This window comes from Mobula birostris, chromosome 19, assembly GCF_030028105.1.
Source record: "Mobula birostris isolate sMobBir1 chromosome 19, sMobBir1.hap1, whole genome shotgun sequence".
Lineage (NCBI taxonomy): Eukaryota > Metazoa > Chordata > Chondrichthyes > Myliobatiformes > Myliobatidae > Mobula > Mobula birostris.
Window position 1 is genome coordinate 14,188,913 of NC_092388.1, and position 20,869 is coordinate 14,209,781.

The window sequence follows — 20,869 nt, forward strand, 5'->3', positions numbered from 1 at the left end:
TGGCTAAAGGAATTCCTCCTCATCACTGATCTAAAGGGACATCCTTGTACTCTGAGGCTATGTCTTCTGGTCCTAGACTCCCCCACTACTGGAAACATCCTCTCCACATCCACTCTTTCTGGGCCTTACAAGATTCAGTAGGTTTCAATGAGATTCCCCTTCATTCTTCTGAACTTGAGTACAGGCCCAGAGCCATCAAACACTCCTAATGCTTCGTACACTATGTAAACAAAAACACTAAGTAAATAAATGCTGTTAATAAATACAGAACGCTGGATGGACCTGGTGGATCAAGACCCTGCACTGGACTGAGAGGGAACTCGACAGAGAGCCAGCATGCAGCAGGACAGAGGGGGATGGGAAGGTGATAGGTGGAGCCAGATGGCAGGCGATGAGGTGGAGCCAATTTGTGGAGACTGGTGGTTGGGGGAGGTGGGGAGCGCAGCAGTGGAGGTGGGGATGGTTTGGAACAGATCTGGTTGGTGATCGGTGAAGCCAGATAGAGAGTGGGTGAATGGCAGACGGTGCCAATTTGTGGAGGCTAGGGAAGGGTGGCAGTGGTGGTGGTGGGGATGGATTGGAAGGGAGCTGGCCGGTGATCAGTGAAGCCAATTGGGGAGGGGATGACAGGCAGAGGTGAGGGAGTGGCTGGGGATGGTGTTGAGGATGGCTCGGAACAGAAGCTATATGAGTTATATCTTGTGACTCCAAAACATTAAATTAATTCAAAGAAAAACAAGAGGGCTGAAAGGTGCAAGCCTTAGTCTGTTCTTTACCAAAAGTGAGATGCACACGAATCACATGGAAATATCATGATATATGCAATTCACTTACCTTTACATATAACTGCAATGAATTATTCAAATGAACATGAATGCTTAATCAAACAATATATTTACAATATTACTCAAATACTGAAATAATAAATACACAGCAGTAAGGTGATAAGTAGAGTCAGACTGGGACGGGGTGTGTGGGAGGGGAGGGGGAGAATGAAGGGCCGGTCATGCCAGGTTGTAGAGGTGGGGTAGGTGGGGGTGATGGTTTGGAACAGAAGCTGGTAGGTGATAGGTGGAGCCATGATGGGCAAATGAAACCAGGTGAGGGGAGGGTGATAGGAGGGATGAACAAAGGGACATCATGGGTATGTGGGAAGAGAGCAATGTTGTGTGCGTTACCTGAAGTCCAGATAGGTGTTGGACGACAAGTATGGTTTGGCTCATTTATTTTTGTCACATGTGCCAAGATACAGTGAGGAACTTGCCCTGCACACTGTTTATACGGCTCAAATCATTGTACAGAGCATTGAGGTAGAATAAAACAATAACAATGCAGAATAAAGTGTAAAAGCTACAGAGGAGGTGCAGTGTAGGTAAACGATGAGGTGCAGGATCAGAAAGTGAAGATTGTGAAGCCAAGAGACCATCTTATCAAGCAAGAGCTCCATTGAAGAGTCTGAAAACACCACAACATGCGAGATGGTGGCTTTGGTTGGAGAGCAGGGAGAAACACATAGAATGTGGGATGACTGAGGGATGAGGCAAGGCTGAGGACAAGGGGATGGGTATCAGAGGAGTTATCATCAGTTTAGTGTACAGGACGGTGTCGAGACAGATTGAGTTAGGGGGTGAGGCGTGGCTGAGGACAAGGGGATGGGTATTGGGGGAGTTATCATCAATTTAGTGCACAGGAGGGTGTCGAGACAGATGGAGTTGGGGGGTGAGGGGTGGCTGAGGACAAGGGGATGGGTATCGGGGGAGTTATCATCACTTTAGTGTACAGGAGGGTGTCGAGACAGATGGAGTTGGGGGGTGAGGGGTGGCTGAGGACAAGGGGATGGGTATTCGGGAGTTATCATCAGTTTAGTGTACAGGAGGGTATCGAGACAGATGGAGTTGGCGGGTGAGGGGTGGCTGAGGACAAGGGGATGGGTATCAGGGGGAGTTATCAGTTTAGTGTACAGGAGGGTGTCGAGACATGGAGTTGGCGGGTGAGGGGTGGCTGAGGACGGGATGGGTATCGGGGGAGTTATCATCACTTTAGTGTACAGGAGGGTGTCGAGACAGATGGAGTTAGGGGGTGAGGCGTGGCTGAGGACAAGGGGATGGGTATTGGGGGAGTTATCATCAATTTAGTGTACAGGAGGGTGTTGAGACAGATGGAGTTGTGGGGTGAGGGGTGGCTGAGGACAAGGGGATGGGTATCGGGGGAGTTATCATCACTTTAGTGTACAGGAGGGTGTCGAGACAGATGGAGTTAGGGGGTGAGCCGAGGCTGGGGACAAGGGGATGGGTATCGGGGGAGTTATCATCAGTTTAGTGTACAGGAGGGTATCGAGACAGATGGAGTTGGCGGGTGAGGGGTGGCTGAGGACAAGGGGATGGGTATCAGGGGGAGTTATCAGTTTAGTGTACAGGAGGGTGTCGAGACAGATGGAGTTGGCGGGTGAGGGGTGGCTGAGGACGGGATGGGGATCGGGGGAGTTATCATCACTTTAGTGTACAGGAGGGTGTCGAGACAGATGGAGTTAGGGGGTGAGGGGTGGCTGAGGACAAGGGGATGGGTATCGGGGGAGTTATCATCAGTTTAGTGTACGGGGGGGGGGGTGGTTGAGACAGAGGTCAGTTGCTGGCAGGACCAGCAGGCTGGGTGGCACAGTGAGGGTGTGAAGGAGACTGAAATGAGTTGGGAAGGTGGTGAGAGCACTGGGGAAGTAGATAACTTACAGAGGACCTCCTCACCGGGGGAACTCAGACGCAGGTTTAACCCTCAAACCTGCTCAGGCTAGTTGTGCTTTGTTGAAGCAAGCCTAAAACCTCACTCTTATATATATTAACACACACAAACTGATGGAGGAACTCGGCAGGTCAGGCAGCACCTATGGAGAAGGATAAACAGTCGCCGTTGCAGGCCGAGACCCTCCATCAGGACCTGATGCGACACCGATGTGAAATAATGTGGTACCTACCTCCTTTTCCAATTCTTGATTGTGGAAGAAAAGTGAAATTCGCTGAATGTCGTCAGATTTTAGCCACTGTCTGCAAAAGCAAACGCATTTTTTTATGATGGCGAACAAACAAAACTGCAGATGCTGGAATCCGAAACAAAAAGAGAAAACCTGTACACACTACAGGTGGCAGAGCACCTGGTAACTCGGATCCGTAAACCCAAACAAAATGATCAAAGATCAGGAGTATCCCGTTGTCTTCTCTGCTATTCACCAAGAGCATGGTTGAATGGTTCGTCACCTCAACACTGCTTTCTCACCCATACTCGATAACACTTCACCCCTGAGATTACCATCTATTTATTCACCTTTCTCCATAAGTAAATGTTCAAAGATTTTGGTTTCACTGCCCAAAGAGTTCCAGACACATGGTGCCCTGAGAGATTTTTTTTTTTTGCTTCATATTTACCTTGAGTGGCATCTTTTTTATAACGGTGATAGTTACGGGCAGTGGCCACTTTATTAGGAGCATCTGCCTGCTGATGCAAATCTTTTCTTTACTTGTTTATTGAGATACAGCGTGGAATAGGTTCTTCTGGCCCTTTGAGCCACGCTGCCCAGCAGTCGCTGATTTCACCCTTGGCTAGTCACGGGACAATTTGCAATCAGCCGGGGTAGTTTGAGTATCTCAGAAGCTGCTGATCTCCCGGGATTTTCATGCACAGCGATCTCTAGAGTTTACATAGAGAATGGTGCGAAAAGCGAGAAACATCCGGTGAGCGGCTGTTCCGTGAGTGAAAACGCCTTGTTAATGAGAGAGGTTAGAGGAGAATGGCCAGACCAGTTCAAGCTGACAGGAAGGCGACAGTAACTCAAATAACCACATGTTACAACAGTGGTGTGCAGAAGATTGCCTCTGAATGCACAACATGCCGAAACTCAAAGCAGATGGGCTACAGCAGCAGAGGACCACAAATATATACTAAGTGGCCATTTAATTGGTACTGGAGGTATCCATTAAAATGGCCAGTGAGTGTATCAGACATCTCACCTCTCCCGGAAGTTCCAGGAGTCTCCCGCATATTAATAGTGGCTCCCTGATGCCCGCAAATTATATACAATGTCCCAGAAATTGATTTTTTTGAGAGTGAGCATGAGAGAACGCGCGAGAAAGCGAGCGTGAGTGAGAGTGAGAGAGAGCAAGAAAGCAAGCGCGAGAGTGAGCGCGAATGAGCGACTACGAGAGAGAGCGCGAGAGCGAGAAAGCAAGCGCGAGAGAGCAACCACGAGCGAGAGTGTTCCAAAAAAAGAAAATATGAAATGTACGTCACCCCAGATTACACTAAAGTGTACCCCTGCCTAATAGGGGTCAAAAATAATGACAGTGTTGCTCGCTGCACTGTTTGCAACAGTGACTTTTCTGTTGCCCATGGTGAGTTAAGACTGTGAAAGACATGTTGAGGTGAGTTTAACAGGTGTCATTCGTTCATTAGTATAGCTAACATTATTTAAACTAGCTCGCCAGCTGCTAAGGAGCTAATTTATTGCAGACATCCCACCTCTCCTGGAAGTCTCCCGCAAATTGATGGTGCTACCTCCCTGAAATGAGTTTTTGCAGGGTGGGATGCTTCAATCTGGTTCTCTTGCTCCTCTAAGTTCCAGTGGATGTACTTAATTATTCAACTGTTCACTCGACACAAGCTACTTCTTACAGGTATTAGTCCAGTAAGCATTCTTAAACTGCTTTTATATTCTACAGTGCCTTTAATAAAGAGAACAATACTGCATACAATGTCTTATATAAATAAAGTACAGTGCATTTTTTTTGTATTCATCTCTGTTTACAATAATTAACCAATAACATTTTGGATAAAAATACTGAAATGCAAGAGACACCTTGGTGCTTAAATTCATGACAGAATTTGAATTTGCTTTAATTGATTATTCTTGTAAAGTTGTACAGTCATACAAGAGTACAGCACAGAAACAGGCCCATGCCAAGCCATTCAGACTGCCTACACCCACAGACCTACACTTGGACCATACCCTTCACACCCCTACCATCTACGTACCTCTCCAAACTCCCCTTAAACCTTGAAATTGAGCCCACATACACCACTTCTGCCGGTAGCTTGTTCCACGCTCTCACAACCCTCTGAATGAAAAAGTTTCCCTTCATGTTCCCCTTAAACCTTTCACCCTTAACCCATGACCTCTAGTTGAAGCCTGGACCGGACGGCATCCCAGGGCGAGTACTCAGGATGTGCGCAGCACAACTGGCAGGTGTGTTTGCAGATATTTTTAATCTCTCCCTCTCCCAGTGTAGAGTGCCCTCCTGCTTCAAATTATCCACCATTGTCCCTGTACATAATAAGACCAAGGTGACATGCCTGAACGACTGGCGTCCTGTCGCACTCACCTCAATAATGAGCAAATGCTTTGAGAGGCTGGTCAAGGACTACATCTGCAGCTTGCTACCACCCAAACTGGACCCCCTACAATTCACCTACTGACACAACCGATCGACAGATGACGCAACAGTCACAGCTCTACACACCGTCCTTACACGTCTGGAGAAGAGGGATGCTTATGTGAGAATGCTGTTCTTGGACCACAGTTCAGCATTCAACACCATAGTTCCATCCAGGCTCAACAAGAAGTTCAGAGACCTCGGCCTTGACCCTGCCTTGTGCAGCCGGATTCTGAACTTCCTGTCAGATCACCAGCATGTTGTAAGAGTGGTCTCACTCACCTCCAACCCTCTGACTCTTAATACAGGAGCCCCTCAGGGCTGCGTACGGAGTCCTCTCCTTTACTCCCTGTATATCCATGACTGTATCACCACCCAGAGCTCCAATCTGCTAATTAAATTTGCCGATGACACTACATTCATTGGCCTATCTCAAACAATAACGAGGTGGCCTACAGGCAAGAAGTCATCTCTCTGACACAGTGGTGTCAAGAAAACAACCTCTCCCTCAATGTCGAAAAATCAAAGGAGCTGGTTGTGGATTACAGGAGGAATGGAGATAGGCTAATCCCTATTGACATCAATGGATCTGGGGTTGAGAGGGTAAACAGCTTCAAGTTCCTTGACATCCACATCACCAAGGACCTCATGTGGTCTGAACACACCAACTGTGTGATGAAAACAGCACAACAGCGCCTCTTTCACCTCAGACGGTTGAGGAAGTTTGGTATGGGCCCCCAAATCCTAAGAACTTTCTACAGGGGCACAATTGAGAGCATCCTGACTGGCTGCATCACTGCCCGGTATGGGAACTATACCTCCCTTAATCGCAGGACTCTGCAGAGAGTGGTGCGGACAGCCCAGTGCATCTGTAGTTGTGAGCTTCCCATGATTCAGGACATTTACAAGGACAGGTGTGTAAAAAGGGCCCTTAGGATCATTGGGGACCCAGACATCTTAACCACAATCTATTCCAGCTGCTACTATCCAGGAAACGGTATCGCAGCATAAAAGCCAGGACCAAACAGCTTTGGGATAGCTTCTTCCACCAGGCCATCAGACTGATTAACTCATGCTGATCTGAGTGTATTTCTATGTTACATTGGCTGTTCTATTTATTATAAATTACTATGATTGCACATTGCACATTTAGACGGAGAAGTAATGTAAAGATTTTTACTCCTCATGATGTGAAGGATGTAAGAAATAAAGTCAATTAAATTCACCCAACCTCAGTGGAAAAAGCCTACCTACATTTACCCTATATATTACCCTCATAATTTTGTATACCTCTATCAAATCTCCTCTTAGTCTTCTACGTTCCAAGGAATAAAGCTGTTACCTATTTAAGCTTTATTTCTAACTCAGGTCCTCCAGTCGCAGCAACATCCTTGTAAATTTTCTCTGTACTCTTTCAACCTTATTTACAACTTTCCTGTCTACATGAGCACGACATAAAAGCACTTAATGTTGTCTTGATTGTACCCATTATTGCATAAGGATAACTTAATACCACAAGACATAAGAAGAGAATTAGTGCATTTGGCTACTCAAGTCTGCTCCGCCATTTCATCATGGCTGATCCATTTTTCCTCTCAGCCCCAATCTCCTGCCTTCACCCCGTATCCCTTCATGCCCTGACCAATGAAGAATCTACAATCTCTGCCTCAAATATACATAAAGATTTGGCCTCCACAGCCGCTTGCAGCAACGAACTCCACATATTCACCATTCTCTGGCGAAAGAAATTCCTCCTCACTTCCGTGCTAAAAGGACGCTCCTCTATTCTGAGGCTGTATCCTCTGCTCCTAGACTCCCCCACCATAGGAAATACCCTCTCCACATCCACTCTATTAAGGCCCTTCAACATTCGATAGGTTTCAATTAGGTCACTCCTCATTCTTCTGAATTCTAGTGAGTGCAGGCCCAGAGTCATCAAATGCTCTTCATATGGTAAATCACTCAATTCCTGGAATCGTTTTCATGAACCACTTTTGAACCCATAGCAGTGTACGCTATTTTTTTAATATTTCTTATTATAATTTATAGTAATTTTTTATGTTTTGCTCTATACCGCTGATGAAATGCAGCAAATTTCATGATATATGATGGTGATAATAAACGTGATTCTGATTTTAATGTATCTCCGCTTCTCCGGTGCAAGGGTCAGGAACTCGTGACAGAGGCAGGAAAATGTGATAGAGTCTGCTCATTGAGATAGAAAATCTCCTGCGTGAGACCCCTTCTGTTTTTCAGAGGAATTAAATAGAGAGGCTCTAAGAGAGAGAGGTCCAGAGTTACAGTAAGTGATGCATCAAGACGGGAGGTGGTACAGCACGTAGATAAGATAAATCTTTTGACAGCTACATATGTGAAGCAATAAGCTTCCATCTCAAATTGCAGGCACCCCTCTGTATTGTGCCATGGTCTCAATTGAAGCCTCATGAGTAATTTTGCATTTGTTAATGATGATTTGCTTGAAATATTAGCCCTTCACAGCTACCGAATCAAAATACTAAGTAAATTTATTATCAAAGTACGTACAGTATGTGTGTGTGTCACCATATACTGCCTTGAGATTCATTTTCTTGCAGGCATTCACAGCAAAACAAAGAAACCTGATAGAATCAATGAAAGACTACACACGAAGACTGACAAGCAACAATTGTGCAAAAGAAAACAAACTATTATGCAAATACAAAAACAAACAAACAAATAAATAAAGAATGCTAAGAACATGATCTGTAGAATCCTTTAAAGTGAGTCCATAGGTTGTGGAATCAGTTCATAGAAACATAGAAAACCTACAGCACAATACAGGCCCTTCGGCCCACAAAGCTGTGCCGAGCATGTCCCTACCTTAGAACTACCTAGGTTTTACTCACAGCCCTCTATTTCTCTAAGCTCCATGTAGCCATTCAGGAATCTCTTAAAAGACCCTATCGTTTCCGCCTTCACCACTGCCGCCGGTGGCCCATTCCACGCACTCACCGCTCTCTGCGTAAAAAACTTACCCCTGACATCTCCTCTGTACCTACTTCCAAACTATGCCCTCTTGTGCTAGCCAGTTCAGCCCTGGGGAAAAGCCTCTGATGATCCACACGATCAATGCCTCGCATTATCTTGTACAACTCTATCAAGTCACCTCTCATCCTCCGTCGCTCCAAGGAGAAAAGGCCGAGTTCACTCAACCTATTCTCACAAGGCATGCTCCCCAAGTTTTCCACACTGAATCAGAGCTTGATGGCTGATGGTTAATAACTTCATGAACCTGGTGGCGTGGGACCTAAAGCAGCACCCTGTACCTCCTTCCTGACGGCAGCAACGAGAAGAGAGTGTGGCCTGGATGGTGGGGGGGGGGCATTGAAGATGGATGCTACGTTCTTGTGGCAGTGCTCCTTGTAGGTATGATCATTGATGGGAAGGGCTTTTCCTGGGATGAACTGGGCTGCATCTACCACTTTTTGAAGGCTTTTCCATTCTTGGGCACTGATATTTCCATACCAGGCTGTGATGCGATTAGGACATTCTCCACTGTGCATCTACAGAAGTTTGACAAAGTTTTTTTGATGACATGCTGAACTTATGCAGAGTTCTGTGAATGCCATGTAAAGTGCATTAGTCCCATCTGCTGTGGCCATACTTCCTATGAGTAACTCCCTACAGCAGCAGGACGAAAAACACTCACCGCAAACAGCAGCAGACTTTGAAGACTTTAGAAGGTGTTTGAGCAGCCTCCTGCAGTGTCTGAAGCACCTCCTGATGTCAGCAGTGTCATTTTAAAATTGCGAACACAGGCGGCAAGTGCCACAAAGTGCTCATGGTTGAACTGTGAGTGATCAATCAAAGTGTTAAGATGTGCCCAAAAGGCCCGATGTCTGCCACTGAAGCCAGAAATAGCTGTGGTGTCAATAGTTGTATGATTGATGTCAGGGAATGTTTGTCCTGCCAGGATGAACAATGCCCATAGCAAAATTAGTTTGTGCATTACTTTTAGTGTAAATGGACACTCTCTTTTTAACTCATGAACTGAATAGCTTTTACATGACCTTTGCACATAAAAAGGGACACAACTGGGTCTCTTTACTTAGCAGTTTTCTCTGAACCCTTTTGGTGCTTGAACGAATATCTTAACTGAAGGAAGAACAGTAAAATCACATATATTTTTTTGGCTCTTCAGTATGTCTTTATGTCTCCTGTCTGCCAGATAAGAAGGCCATGGCACTAAATATTCTGCAATGGTGCCATAGGATTGTACTTTGCTTACTTCAAGGAGGACTCCAGTAAGTTTTAGCTAAGCACCTCTGGAATCACTAGGATTGATTTGGGTCCCTGATTAGGTGAGGTTTGTTATGTTCTGTAGCTTCAAAATATTAAATTAAATCTAAGGAAAACAAGAGAGCCGAGAGATGCGAGTCTAAGTTCACCATTTCCTCTAAGCGAAGTGTGACATGTGCAAATCGCTTATTTATAATATAACCCCTAATATATTATTTAAATGAACAAGAATGCTTACTCAACCAAAAATATACAAGATTATTCAAATATTACTGAAATATTCAATTCACAACAAGGCCCACAGTCACTTAAAAGCCCAAATAAAGTATCTCCTCGAGGAGAAAAGGGACAAAACCACTAAAAGTTGAGCGAGGCATAAACACAGTTGTGCGGAAGAACACACGAAGAGATAAATAGTAGAGTTTATGAGATATCCAGGTAATTGTAAAGGAGAAAGGAGCATGGGCACAGGGAATTGAAAACATGAGAAAATCTGCAGCTACTGGAAATCCAAAGCACCACACACTGAATGCTGGAGGAATTCAGCAGATTAGGCAGAATCTATGGAAATGAATAAACAGTCGATATTTCAGGATGAGACCCTTCATCAGGGCTCATTAAAGTAATTAATCGGTCCTGAAGAAGGGTCTCTGCCCAAAACATAAAGTTTTTAATTCATTTCCATAGATGCTGCCTGGCCTGCTGAGTTTCCCCAGCATTGTGTGTGTGTTGCATATAAAATGAAAGATATAAGAGGGAAAAAGGCAAGGAGATAAATAGGTAAGTCCCAGGGATTGCATGATACAAATGTATAGGGAATTGGATGTTAGATTTGACTGTGATCGCAGCTGGCTGAAAAACAATTTAATCAGGCAGGACCATCTACTCAGTATTTAGATATGTCAGGATAAAACCTCCTGCTGATCCAAAAGGCAGAACAATTAAACCTTCCTGTCTAAAATATGTCCCAAGTGATTCAATTTTTAATTCTCAGGCTGTAGCACAGTCATTCCACTGAAACGTTGTCTGAGTACAACAGTTTGCTTTGAAGTTCTCATTCAGTTGCCTTGCTAATCAAATCAGACCTCAATTTTTTTTACACAGTACATGTAGCGGATGGAGGTGGCAGTGGGAAGAGGGTATTTAGCTGTTGTTTTATTTCTCTCTCCACTTCCGTTTCCTGTCATATGCACAAGTTTGTACATGTAGGTACAGGTGCAATGGAAAACTCATTTGTGCTGGGACAAGCACATCACATCAGATACACAAAATTCAAAAGGAAAACATAAATTGTACAAAAATTACACAAGGAAGAATACTATTAGAACACAAAATATAGTGCATTGTAGTGCAAAGTAGTCGTTGTGTTTCTGTGCTGAGGCTGTGCACATTGGTTCAAGAACTGAACTGTTGAAAAGAAGTAGCTGTTCTTGAACCTGGTGATGAGGGACTTCAGGCTTTTGTACTTCCTGCCAGATGATAGTTGCAAGGAGATGGCATTGCTGGGGTGGTGGGGGAATTTGATGATAGAGCCTGCTGGTTCAAGGTATTGTCTCATGTGAGACCATAAGACCATCAGACGTAGGACCAGAAATGGGCCATTTGACTGACTGAGCCTGCTCCGCCACTTCATCAAACTCCACCAGCTAGGCTCAGCTCATCACTCTGCAACTGGGTCCTGAATTTCTTGTCAGAGCGTTCACAAGCAGCGAGACTGGGCCCTCAGCTGTCCTCCACTACTATCCTGAACACTGGTACATCACAAGGTTGTGTATTGAGTCCCATACTCAGACATCCCACCCTGCAAAAACTCATTTCAGCGAGGTAGCACCATCAATTTGCAGGAGACTTCCCGGAGAGGTGGGATGTCTGCAATAGAGTAGCTCCTTAGCAGCTGGCGAGCTAGTTTAAATAACATTAGCTATGCTAATGAACAAATGACATCTGTTAAACTCACCTCAACATGTCTTTTACAGTCTTAACCCACCACGGGCAATAGAAAAGTCACTGTTGCAAACAGTGCAGCGAGCAACACTGTCATTATTTTGACCCCTATTAGGCAGGGGTACACTTTAGTGTAGTCTGGGGTGATGTACATTTTATATTTTCTTTTTGGAACACTCTGCCACTCTGACTTTTTTTGGAACTCTCTCGCTCTTGCTCTTGCTCTCGCTCTCTCTCTCGCTCTTGGTCTTGCTCTCGCTCTCTCTCTTTACGGACGCTCTCACTCGTGCTTGCTTTCTTGCTCTTGCGCTCGCTCTCTTGCTCTTTCTTGCGCGTTCTCTCACGCTCGCTCTCAAAAAAATCAATTTCTGGGACATTGTATATAATTTGCGGGCATCAGGGAGCCACAATTAATATGCGGGAGACTCCCGGAATTTCCGGGAAAGGTGGGATGTCTGCATACTCTACTCCCTCTTCACTTATGACTGTGTACCTGCATTTAACACCAATACCATCGCCAAATTCACAGGTGACACAACAGTGATCGGGTTTATCTCCAACAGGGACGAATCAGTGTACAGAGCAGAGGTTCAGAACTGAATGAGCTGGTGTTCAGAGAACAACCTGTCTCTTAATATTGCAAATACTAAGGAGCTAATTATCAATTTTGGAAAGTCACAGGATGACGAGTACGCTCCAGTCTACATTAACGGAAACATAGTGGAGACAGTGTCCAGTTTCAGGCTTCTGGGAATATATATCTCGGAAGACCTTACATGGTCCACTAACACCACAACAATAGTTAAGAAAGCACAGCAACGCTTGTTTTTCCTCAGGACGCTGAAGAAAGTTGGTCTACCTGAACAGATGCTGGTGACCCTTTACCGCTGCACCATAGACAGCATCTTAACATACTGCATCTCTGTGTGGTATCTCAGTTGTACAGCAGCTGATAGGAAAGCATTTCAGTGGGTCGTCTCTAGCGCACAGAAGATCATCGGGACACAGCTCCCAGCCCTGGAGGATACCTACAGCTCTGGCTGCCTAAGAAAAGCTACAAGCATCTGTAAGGACAATACACACCCATGCAATCATCTGTTTGAACTTCTTCCATCTGGCAGATGTTATAAGATTTTCTATGCCCGCACTTCCAGACTGAAAAAATAGCTTTTTCCCCAGAGCTATCATTGCTCTGAATCAATCAATCAAGCATCATCCATAACTTTGTTATATTGCTACTTTAATATTGGTTTTATGGCCGTCATGCCTCTGAGTTGTGGTTTTGTACTGCTGGACATTGCTTGTACCGGCTGGTTACCTGATTTTATTTATTGTTTATTTATTTATTTGTTGTTTTATAGCATTGAGTACGAGAGTTGCAAGCTCATTTTCGCTGTATTGGTGCATGACAAATTATACTATGCAATGACAATAAAGATATTTCAATTTCAATTTGAATCATGACTGAACCATTTCCCTCTCAATCCCTTTCTCCTGCCTTCTCCACATAACCTTTCATGCCCTAACTAATCAAGAACCTATCAACCTCCACCTTAAACACTCCCAATATCCTGGCCTCCTCAGCTGCCTATGGCAACAACATATGAAAACTCTTCCATTCACAGAATCATTCTTGTGAACCTGCTTTGAACCCTCTCCAACGTCAGCACGCCCCTTATTAGATAAGGGGCACAAAACTGCTCACAATATTCCATGTGTGGCCACACCAATACCTTATAAAGCCTCAGTATTACATCCTTGGAGGCACGGGAGTGTAGCACAACACTTTACAGTATAGGAGACCACAGTTCAATTCCCATTGCTGCCTGTAAGGCGTTTGTACGTTCTTCCTGTGCCCATGTAGGTTTCCTGCCACAGTCCAAAGGCGTAGTGGTTAATAGCATAATTGGTCATTGTAAATTGTCCCCTGACTAGTCTAGGATTAAATTCGAAGTTGCTGGGAAGGATTATTCCATGTCGCGTCTCAATAAATAAATAAATGAATATTCTAATCCTCTCAAAATGAATGCTAACTATGCATTTACCTTTCTCACCACTGAGTCAGCCTGCAAATGAACCTTTAGGGGATCCTGCACGAGTACTCCCAAGACCCTATGCACCTCGGATTTTTGTATTTTCTCTGTTTAGAAAGTACTCTACACTTCTATGTCTTCTACCAATATGCATGCACTTCCCAGCACTATATTCCATCTGCCACTTCTTTGCTCAATCTGCTAATCTGTCTAAGTCCTCCTGTAGCCTCTATACTTCCTCAACACTACCCACTCCTCCACCTATCTTTTGTCGCCTGCAAACTTGGCCACAAACCATCAATTCCGACATACAAATCATTGACGTAGAACTTAAAAAGGAGCAGTCTCAACACCGATCCCTGTGGAACGGCACTAGTCTCTGGCAGCAATCAGAAAAGGCTCCCTTTATTCCTACTCTTTGCCTCCTGCCAATCAGCCAATGCTCTATCCATATCTTTCCTGTAGACCATTGGCTTTTACCTTGCTAAGCAGCCTCATGTGCGGCACCTTGTCAAAGGCCTTCTTAAAATCCAAGTACATAATATCCACAGATTCTCCTTCGTCTACCCTATATAACTCAAAAGGCCTGTTTCTGTTCTGTAATGTTCTATATAACAATTACAGCACGGAAACAGGCCATCTCAGCCCTTCTAGTCCGTGCTGAACCCTTACTCTCACCTAGTCCCACCGACCTGCACTCAGCCCATAACCCTCCATTCCTTTTCTGTCCATATATCTATCCAATTTAACTTTAAACAACATCGAACCTGCCTCAACCACTTCTGCTGGAAGCTTGTTGCACACAGCTACCCCTCTCTGAGTAAAGAAGTTCCCCCTCGTGTTACCCCTAAACTTTTGCCCTTTAACTCTCATCTCATGTCCTCTTGTTTGAATCTCCCCCACTCTCAATGGAAGAAGCCTATCCACGTCAACTCTATTAATCCCCCTTATAATTTTAAATACTTCTATCAAGTCTCCCCTCAACCTTCTACGTTCCAAAGAATAAAGACCCAACTTGTTCAACCTTTCTCTGTAACTTAGGAGATGAAACCAGGTAACATTTTAGTAAACCTCCTCTGTTTGTTATTTCCTCAAAGAATTCCAACAGATTTGTCAGGCAAGATTTTCTCTTGAGGAAACCATGCTGACTGCAGCCTATTTTATCATGTACCTCCAAGTACCCCAAAACCTCATCCTTAAAAATAGGCTTTGACATTTTCCCAACCATTGAGGTCAGGCTAACTGGCCTATAATTTCCTTTCTTCTGCCTCTCCCTTCTTAAAATGTGGAGTGACATTTGCAATTTTCCAGTCCTCTGGAACCATGCCAGAATACTTCAATTCTTAAAATATCATTACTAATGCATTCACAATTTCTTCAACTACCTCTTTAGGAACTCTGGACTGTGGTCCATCTGGTCCAGGTGACTTATCTACCTTCAGACCTTTCAGCTTCTGAAGCACCATCTCCCCGGTAATAGCAACTGCACTCACCTCTACTCCTTGACACTCTCTAACTACTGGCATACTACGAGTGACTTCCACAATGAAGACTGATGCAAAATACTTAAACACGAGAAAATCTGCAGATGCTGAAAATTCAAGCAACACATACAAAATGCTGGTGGAACGCAGCAGTCCAGGCAGCATCTATAGGAAGAAGTACTGTCAACAAAGGGTCTCGGCCCCAAACGTTGACTGTATTTCTTCCTACAGATGCTGCCTGGCCTGCTGCGTTCCACCGCATTTTGCGTGTGTTGCAAAATACTTATTCAGTTTGTCTGCCATTTCCTTGTCCCACATCACTACCTCTCCAGCATTATTTTCCAGCATTCCGATATCTACTCTCGCCTCTCTTTCATTCCTTATATACCTGAAAACACTTTTGGTAACCTCTTTGATATTATTGGCTATCTTACCTTCATATTCCATCTCTTCCCTCCTTACGGGCTTTGTTTCATTGCCTTCTGTTGGTTTATAAAAGCTTTCCAATCCTCTTACTTCTCACTATTTTTTGCTCCATCTATATGCCCTCTCATTTGCTTTTATGTTGTTTTTGAATTCCCTTGTCAGTCACAGTTGCCTCATTCTGCCTTTAGAAAACTTCTTCGTTGGGACTTACCTATCCTGTGCCTTTTGAACTGCTCCCAGAAACTCCAGTCAGTACTGTTCTGCCATCATCCCTGCTTGTGTCCCCTTCTAATCAACTTTGGCCAGCTCCTCTCTCAAGCCTCTATAATCCCTTTACTCCACTGTAATAGGGATACATCTGACTTCAGCTTCTTCCTCTCCAATTGCAGGGTGAAGTCTATCATATTAGGATTACTGCCTCCTATGGGTTCCTTAAGCTCCCTAAATAAATCCAGTTCATTATACAATCTAGAAGAGCCTTACCCCTAATGGACTCAACAGCAAGCTGCTCACAAAGGTCATCTCATTGGCATTCCAACCTAATTTTCCCAATCTGCCTGCATATTGAAATCCCCCCTGACTACTGTAACATTTCCTTTTGACATGAGTTTTCTATCTCTCATTGTAATTTGTCCCCCACATCCAGCCTACTGATCAGTCCTGTATATAACTCCCATCAGGATTGTCTGTACCCCTTGCAGTTTCTTCTCTACCAACAATGATTCTACATCTTCCGATCCTACGTCACCTCTTTCTTAGGATTTGATTTGATTTTCTACCGTCAGAGCCACACCACCCCCCGCCGCCTACCTGCTTGTCCTTTCGATACAACACGTAAGCTCCCAAATATATTGTTCTTTCGCCACAATTCAGTGCCGCCCACGACGTCATACCTGCCAATCTCTAACCGTGCTGCAAGATCACCGACCTTATTCCGTATACCGCGTGCATTCAAATACGTATTTGTCACCCTTTTTGATTTTGTCCCGTTACGTCGCAACTCATCCCACCAACTGCAATTTTGCTCAATGTCCTTCCTGACCGTCTCACTACACAAGTCCTCTGCTTGTATACCAACTGCCCCACCCTCAGCCCTATTACTCCATTTCCCATCCCCCTACCAAATTAGTTTAAACCCCACCCAACTGTTCTAGCTAATCTGGCTGCAAGGATATTGGTCTCCCTCGGATTCAGGGGTAAACCATCCGTCTTGTACAGGTAAGGACTCCCTATGATGGAGAAGGATGTGCCTATGATGTATTGTGTGGAGTCTATTACTCTCTGCAGCTTCTTATGTTCCTGCGCATTTGCATAGCCGTACAAGACTGTGATGCAATCAGTCAGGACACTTTCAATGGTACAGGTTCAGAGACAAGCCAAACACTCCTAACCTTCTATGAAAGCAGAGAGGCTGGTATGCTGTTCTTGTGATTGCATCTTTATTTTTGTATTATAACAGGCAGCCTTTGACTGAAAGACCTGCTGAACTTGTGCAGCAAATCAGAGGGAAAGTGTGCATGGCTGCTGATACAATACCTGGAGAGGTCAGAGGTCCAGGGTCTGAGCGAGGTGAGGGATCAGCATATATGCTGTGGGAAGCGGAGGTGGCTCTGACAGATGAGATTTCATTGAGACTGGAAGTGAATGCATTGAGAGTTGTTTTAAGTCTTTCTACTTTACTCCAGAATCTGGCCCATTTCTGTGATGATAGTGGTTTAGTGGATCTTTGCCCTCCAGATCAGGGGATTCCAACCTGGGGTTTATCGACCCCTTGCTTAATGGTATTGGTCCATGGTATAAAAAAGGTAGGGAACCCTTGTTCTAGATCTACTTCACTGTTTCTCCAATCTCTGGCTGGTTGGTGGACATACAGTTGCACATGTATCTTTATGAATTAGAGTACTATCAAGTGGTTATTTTGCAGTTTGGCTAGATTTACTTTTATAATTTTGTCTATGTTATTCTCCAAAAGAAGAGTAGGGCTGAAGGGTTTGTTACTGCCCTGCATTGGTCCATGTGATGAGATAATAAAATCATTAAATTTGTTCAAGTTACAGAGACTAACCAACGTACCCTCTAATTTTTTTTTACAGCTGTGCGATCAACTACTTAACTGAATTGAATTGACCTTATTTCTTACATCCTTCACATACATGAGGAGTAAAAATCTTTACGTTACATCTCAATCTGAATGTACAATGTGCAAATTATAGTAATTTGTAATAAATAGCATGTACAGCAAGATACAGAACAGAACAGGCAATATAGCATAGAAATACAATTGTGTCACAGTGAATTAATCAGTCTGATGGCCTGGTAGAAGAAGCTGTCCTGGAGCCTGTTGGTCCTGGCTTTTATGCTGCGGTACCATTTCCCAGCTGGTAGCAGCTGGAACAGTTTGTGGTCGGGGTGGCTCGGGTCCCCGCTGATCCTTCAGGCCCTTTTTACACACCTGTCGCTGTAGATGTCCTGAATAGTGGGAAGTTCACAACTACTGCTCTGAGCAGGAAGTTTTACACACAGACTGATAACTGCATGGCACTTTAAATTAACATTATATTTTAAAAAAATACAGCTGTGTGGCAACAAAGGCTATATGTGCGATCGCGCACCCGTGCAGCTTAGAGGGAACAGTGATAACTGCCCCAAAAAGAATCATTAGGCAAATTGTGTGACATTATATTAAACTCTGATTTTAAGTTATATATTGTCTGCTTCCATTTTTATTCTGAAAGACTATATTAATGTAAACTTACTTTTGTGAATTAATTCCATCAATAGCTCGGATCATTCTTTCGTTTAATTCCTCCTCAAATCTTCTTTTTTGTGACTTTGTTCTGTAACAGTAAAATGAGTTAATCTTTCGATGTTTAGAGTAAAACACTTTATCCGCCAAGTGCGACATCATGAAATTGGGAGAAACCTCTGAGGATACGCATAATTTGCTTGACACAAGAATGCGTCAGGTTTTGCAAATAGTTAGTTGCTGGTCTTAAAACTGTGTTTCATAACAATAAGATGAAAAGCAGAGTGAAATTTTGGTACAAATCTTATGTACAGTATATACAGCCAAACTGTTACTTGTACATTGTGTTTCATTGCTTTTACATTTATATTTATCATGTGCATTTGTTTAGTCCTTATTGTGTATTTTTATGTTGCATTGGATCCAGAGTAACAATCATTTCACTCTCCTTTACACTCGTGGACTGACGAATGACAACAAACAATCTTGAACCGTGAAAACACATTTAAAACAGATTGAAAAACAGGTTCTAGGCTGTGATACCAGTTGGTCTTGGACTTCAAGAAGGACATGAACAGGGAGGAAGACTAACTTAAAGCACACGGTATTGGGGGTAAGGTATTGATGTGGATAGAGAGTTGGTTGGCAGACAGGAAGCAAAGAGTGGGAATAAACGGGACCTTTTCAGAATGGCAGGCAGTGACTAGTGGGGTACCGCAAGGCTCAGTGCTGGGACCCCAGCTGTTTACAATATATATTAATGACTTAGACGAGGGAGTTAAATGCAGCATCTCCAAGTTTGTGGATGACACGAAGCTGGGCGGCAGTGTTAGCTGTGAGGAGGATGCTAAGAGGATGCAGGGTGACTTGGATAGGTTAGGTGAGTGGGCAAATTCATGGCAGATGCAACTTAATGTGGATAAATGTGAGGTTATCCACTTTGGTGACAAAAACAGGAAAACAGATTATTATCTGAATGGTGGCCGATTAGGAAAAGGGGAGGTGCAATGAGACCTGGGTGTCATTGTACACCATTCATAGAAAGTGGGCATGCAGGTACAGCAGGCAGTGAAAAAGACGAATGGTATGCTGGCATTTATAGCGAGAGGATTTGAGTACAGGAGCAGGGAGGTACTATTGCAGTTGTACAAGGCCTTGGTGAGACCACACCTGGAGTATTGTGTGCAGTTTTCGTCCCCTAATCTGAGGAAAGACATTCTTGCCATAGAGGGAGTAAAAGGAAGGTTCACCAGATTGATTCCTGGGATGACAGGACTTTCATATGATGAAAGACTGGATCGACTAGGCTTATACTCGCTGAAATTTAGAAGGTTGAGGGGGGATCTTATTGAAATGTATAGAATTCTAAAGGGATTGGACAGGCTAGATGCAGGAAGATTGTTCCTGATGTTGGGCAAGTCCAGAACAAGGGGTCACAGTTTAAGGATAAAGGAGAAGCCTTTTAGGACCGAGATGAGGAAAAACTTCTTCACACAGAGAGTGGTGAATCTGTGGAATTCCCTGCCACAGGAAACAGTTGAGGCCAGTTCATTGGCTATATTTAAGAGGGAGTTAGATATGGCCCTTGTGGCTAAAGGGATCAAGGGGTATGGAGAGAAGGCAGGTATAAGGTTCTGAGTTGGATGATCAGCCATGATCCTACTGAATGGCGGTGCAGGCTCAAAGGGCCAAATAGCCTACTCTTGCACCTATTTTCTATGTTTATTTCTGTACCCCAAGCATCTGCTGGTTCAGGGGAATTTTCAGAGGCCAGCTGACTGCGAGATAAAGGTAAAACTAGCATCTTCATAGGCAGGGATAGAACTTAACGGCAGCCTAGTCCCTTAAAAAGAATTAAGGCATCAGAATTATTCGTAATTTACTTGTTTTGCATGTAATAACATACTAATCTCTTGGCATATTCATATTTTGATCAAAGCCATTTAAAAGCTTGGTAATTATATAAAATTCCTCGCTGTTCATTTAATGAAGGTGTTTTCACCTCTGCAATGGCTGTTATCAAAAATTCACAGCATTGTTAAATCATCCCAATGAAAATCTCAGCAACCTCAAATATAAGAACAAACATACTGTAGGCCAAGAGTTCCCAAACATTTTTTAATGCTATAGACCAATACCATTAAGCACAGGGTCCGTGGACCCCAGGTTGGCGACCTCTGCTGTAGGCTATCACAAGATGATGACGCAAAACTATCAACACTAACCTTTCTGTACATCGATGGAAATGGTATCGAACCATAGGCACGTCCTGCAAAAGCGGAAAAATATTTGATCGTTATTCCCTGGACCAAGGTGAAAATGATAACAAAACATGCCTCCACGTAAATTGGAGTTTATCCTCAATTGATATGCAAAGTAGCTTCTCTGTCATTCATTAAAACCCATTCAGTCACATCACCACAAACAGCAAACTTCAGAAAATTTGGCTTCAAGAATTTGTTAGGATAACTTGCATAACAGCACATTTGGAAAACGGTGAAATCATCGGACAAAGTCAGCATGGATTTGTGAAAGGAAAAT

General features: G+C 43.9%; 1 protein-coding gene across 1 annotated transcript in view; it reads right to left on the minus strand.

Moving 5' to 3' along the window:
* The window catches only part of LOC140212452 (adenylate cyclase type 2-like), a 507,180-nt gene that overhangs the window by 78,176 nt on the left and 408,135 nt on the right, over positions 1–20,869 (minus strand). The window contains exons 12-14 of the mRNA XM_072283265.1: positions 20,554–20,597; positions 18,339–18,419; positions 2,969–3,038 (exon numbers count right to left, since the gene is read on the minus strand). Of these exons, the coding sequence (XP_072139366.1) occupies positions 2,969–3,038; positions 18,339–18,419; positions 20,554–20,597 (195 nt within the window). The remainder of the gene's footprint in view (positions 1–2,968; positions 3,039–18,338; positions 18,420–20,553; positions 20,598–20,869) is intronic.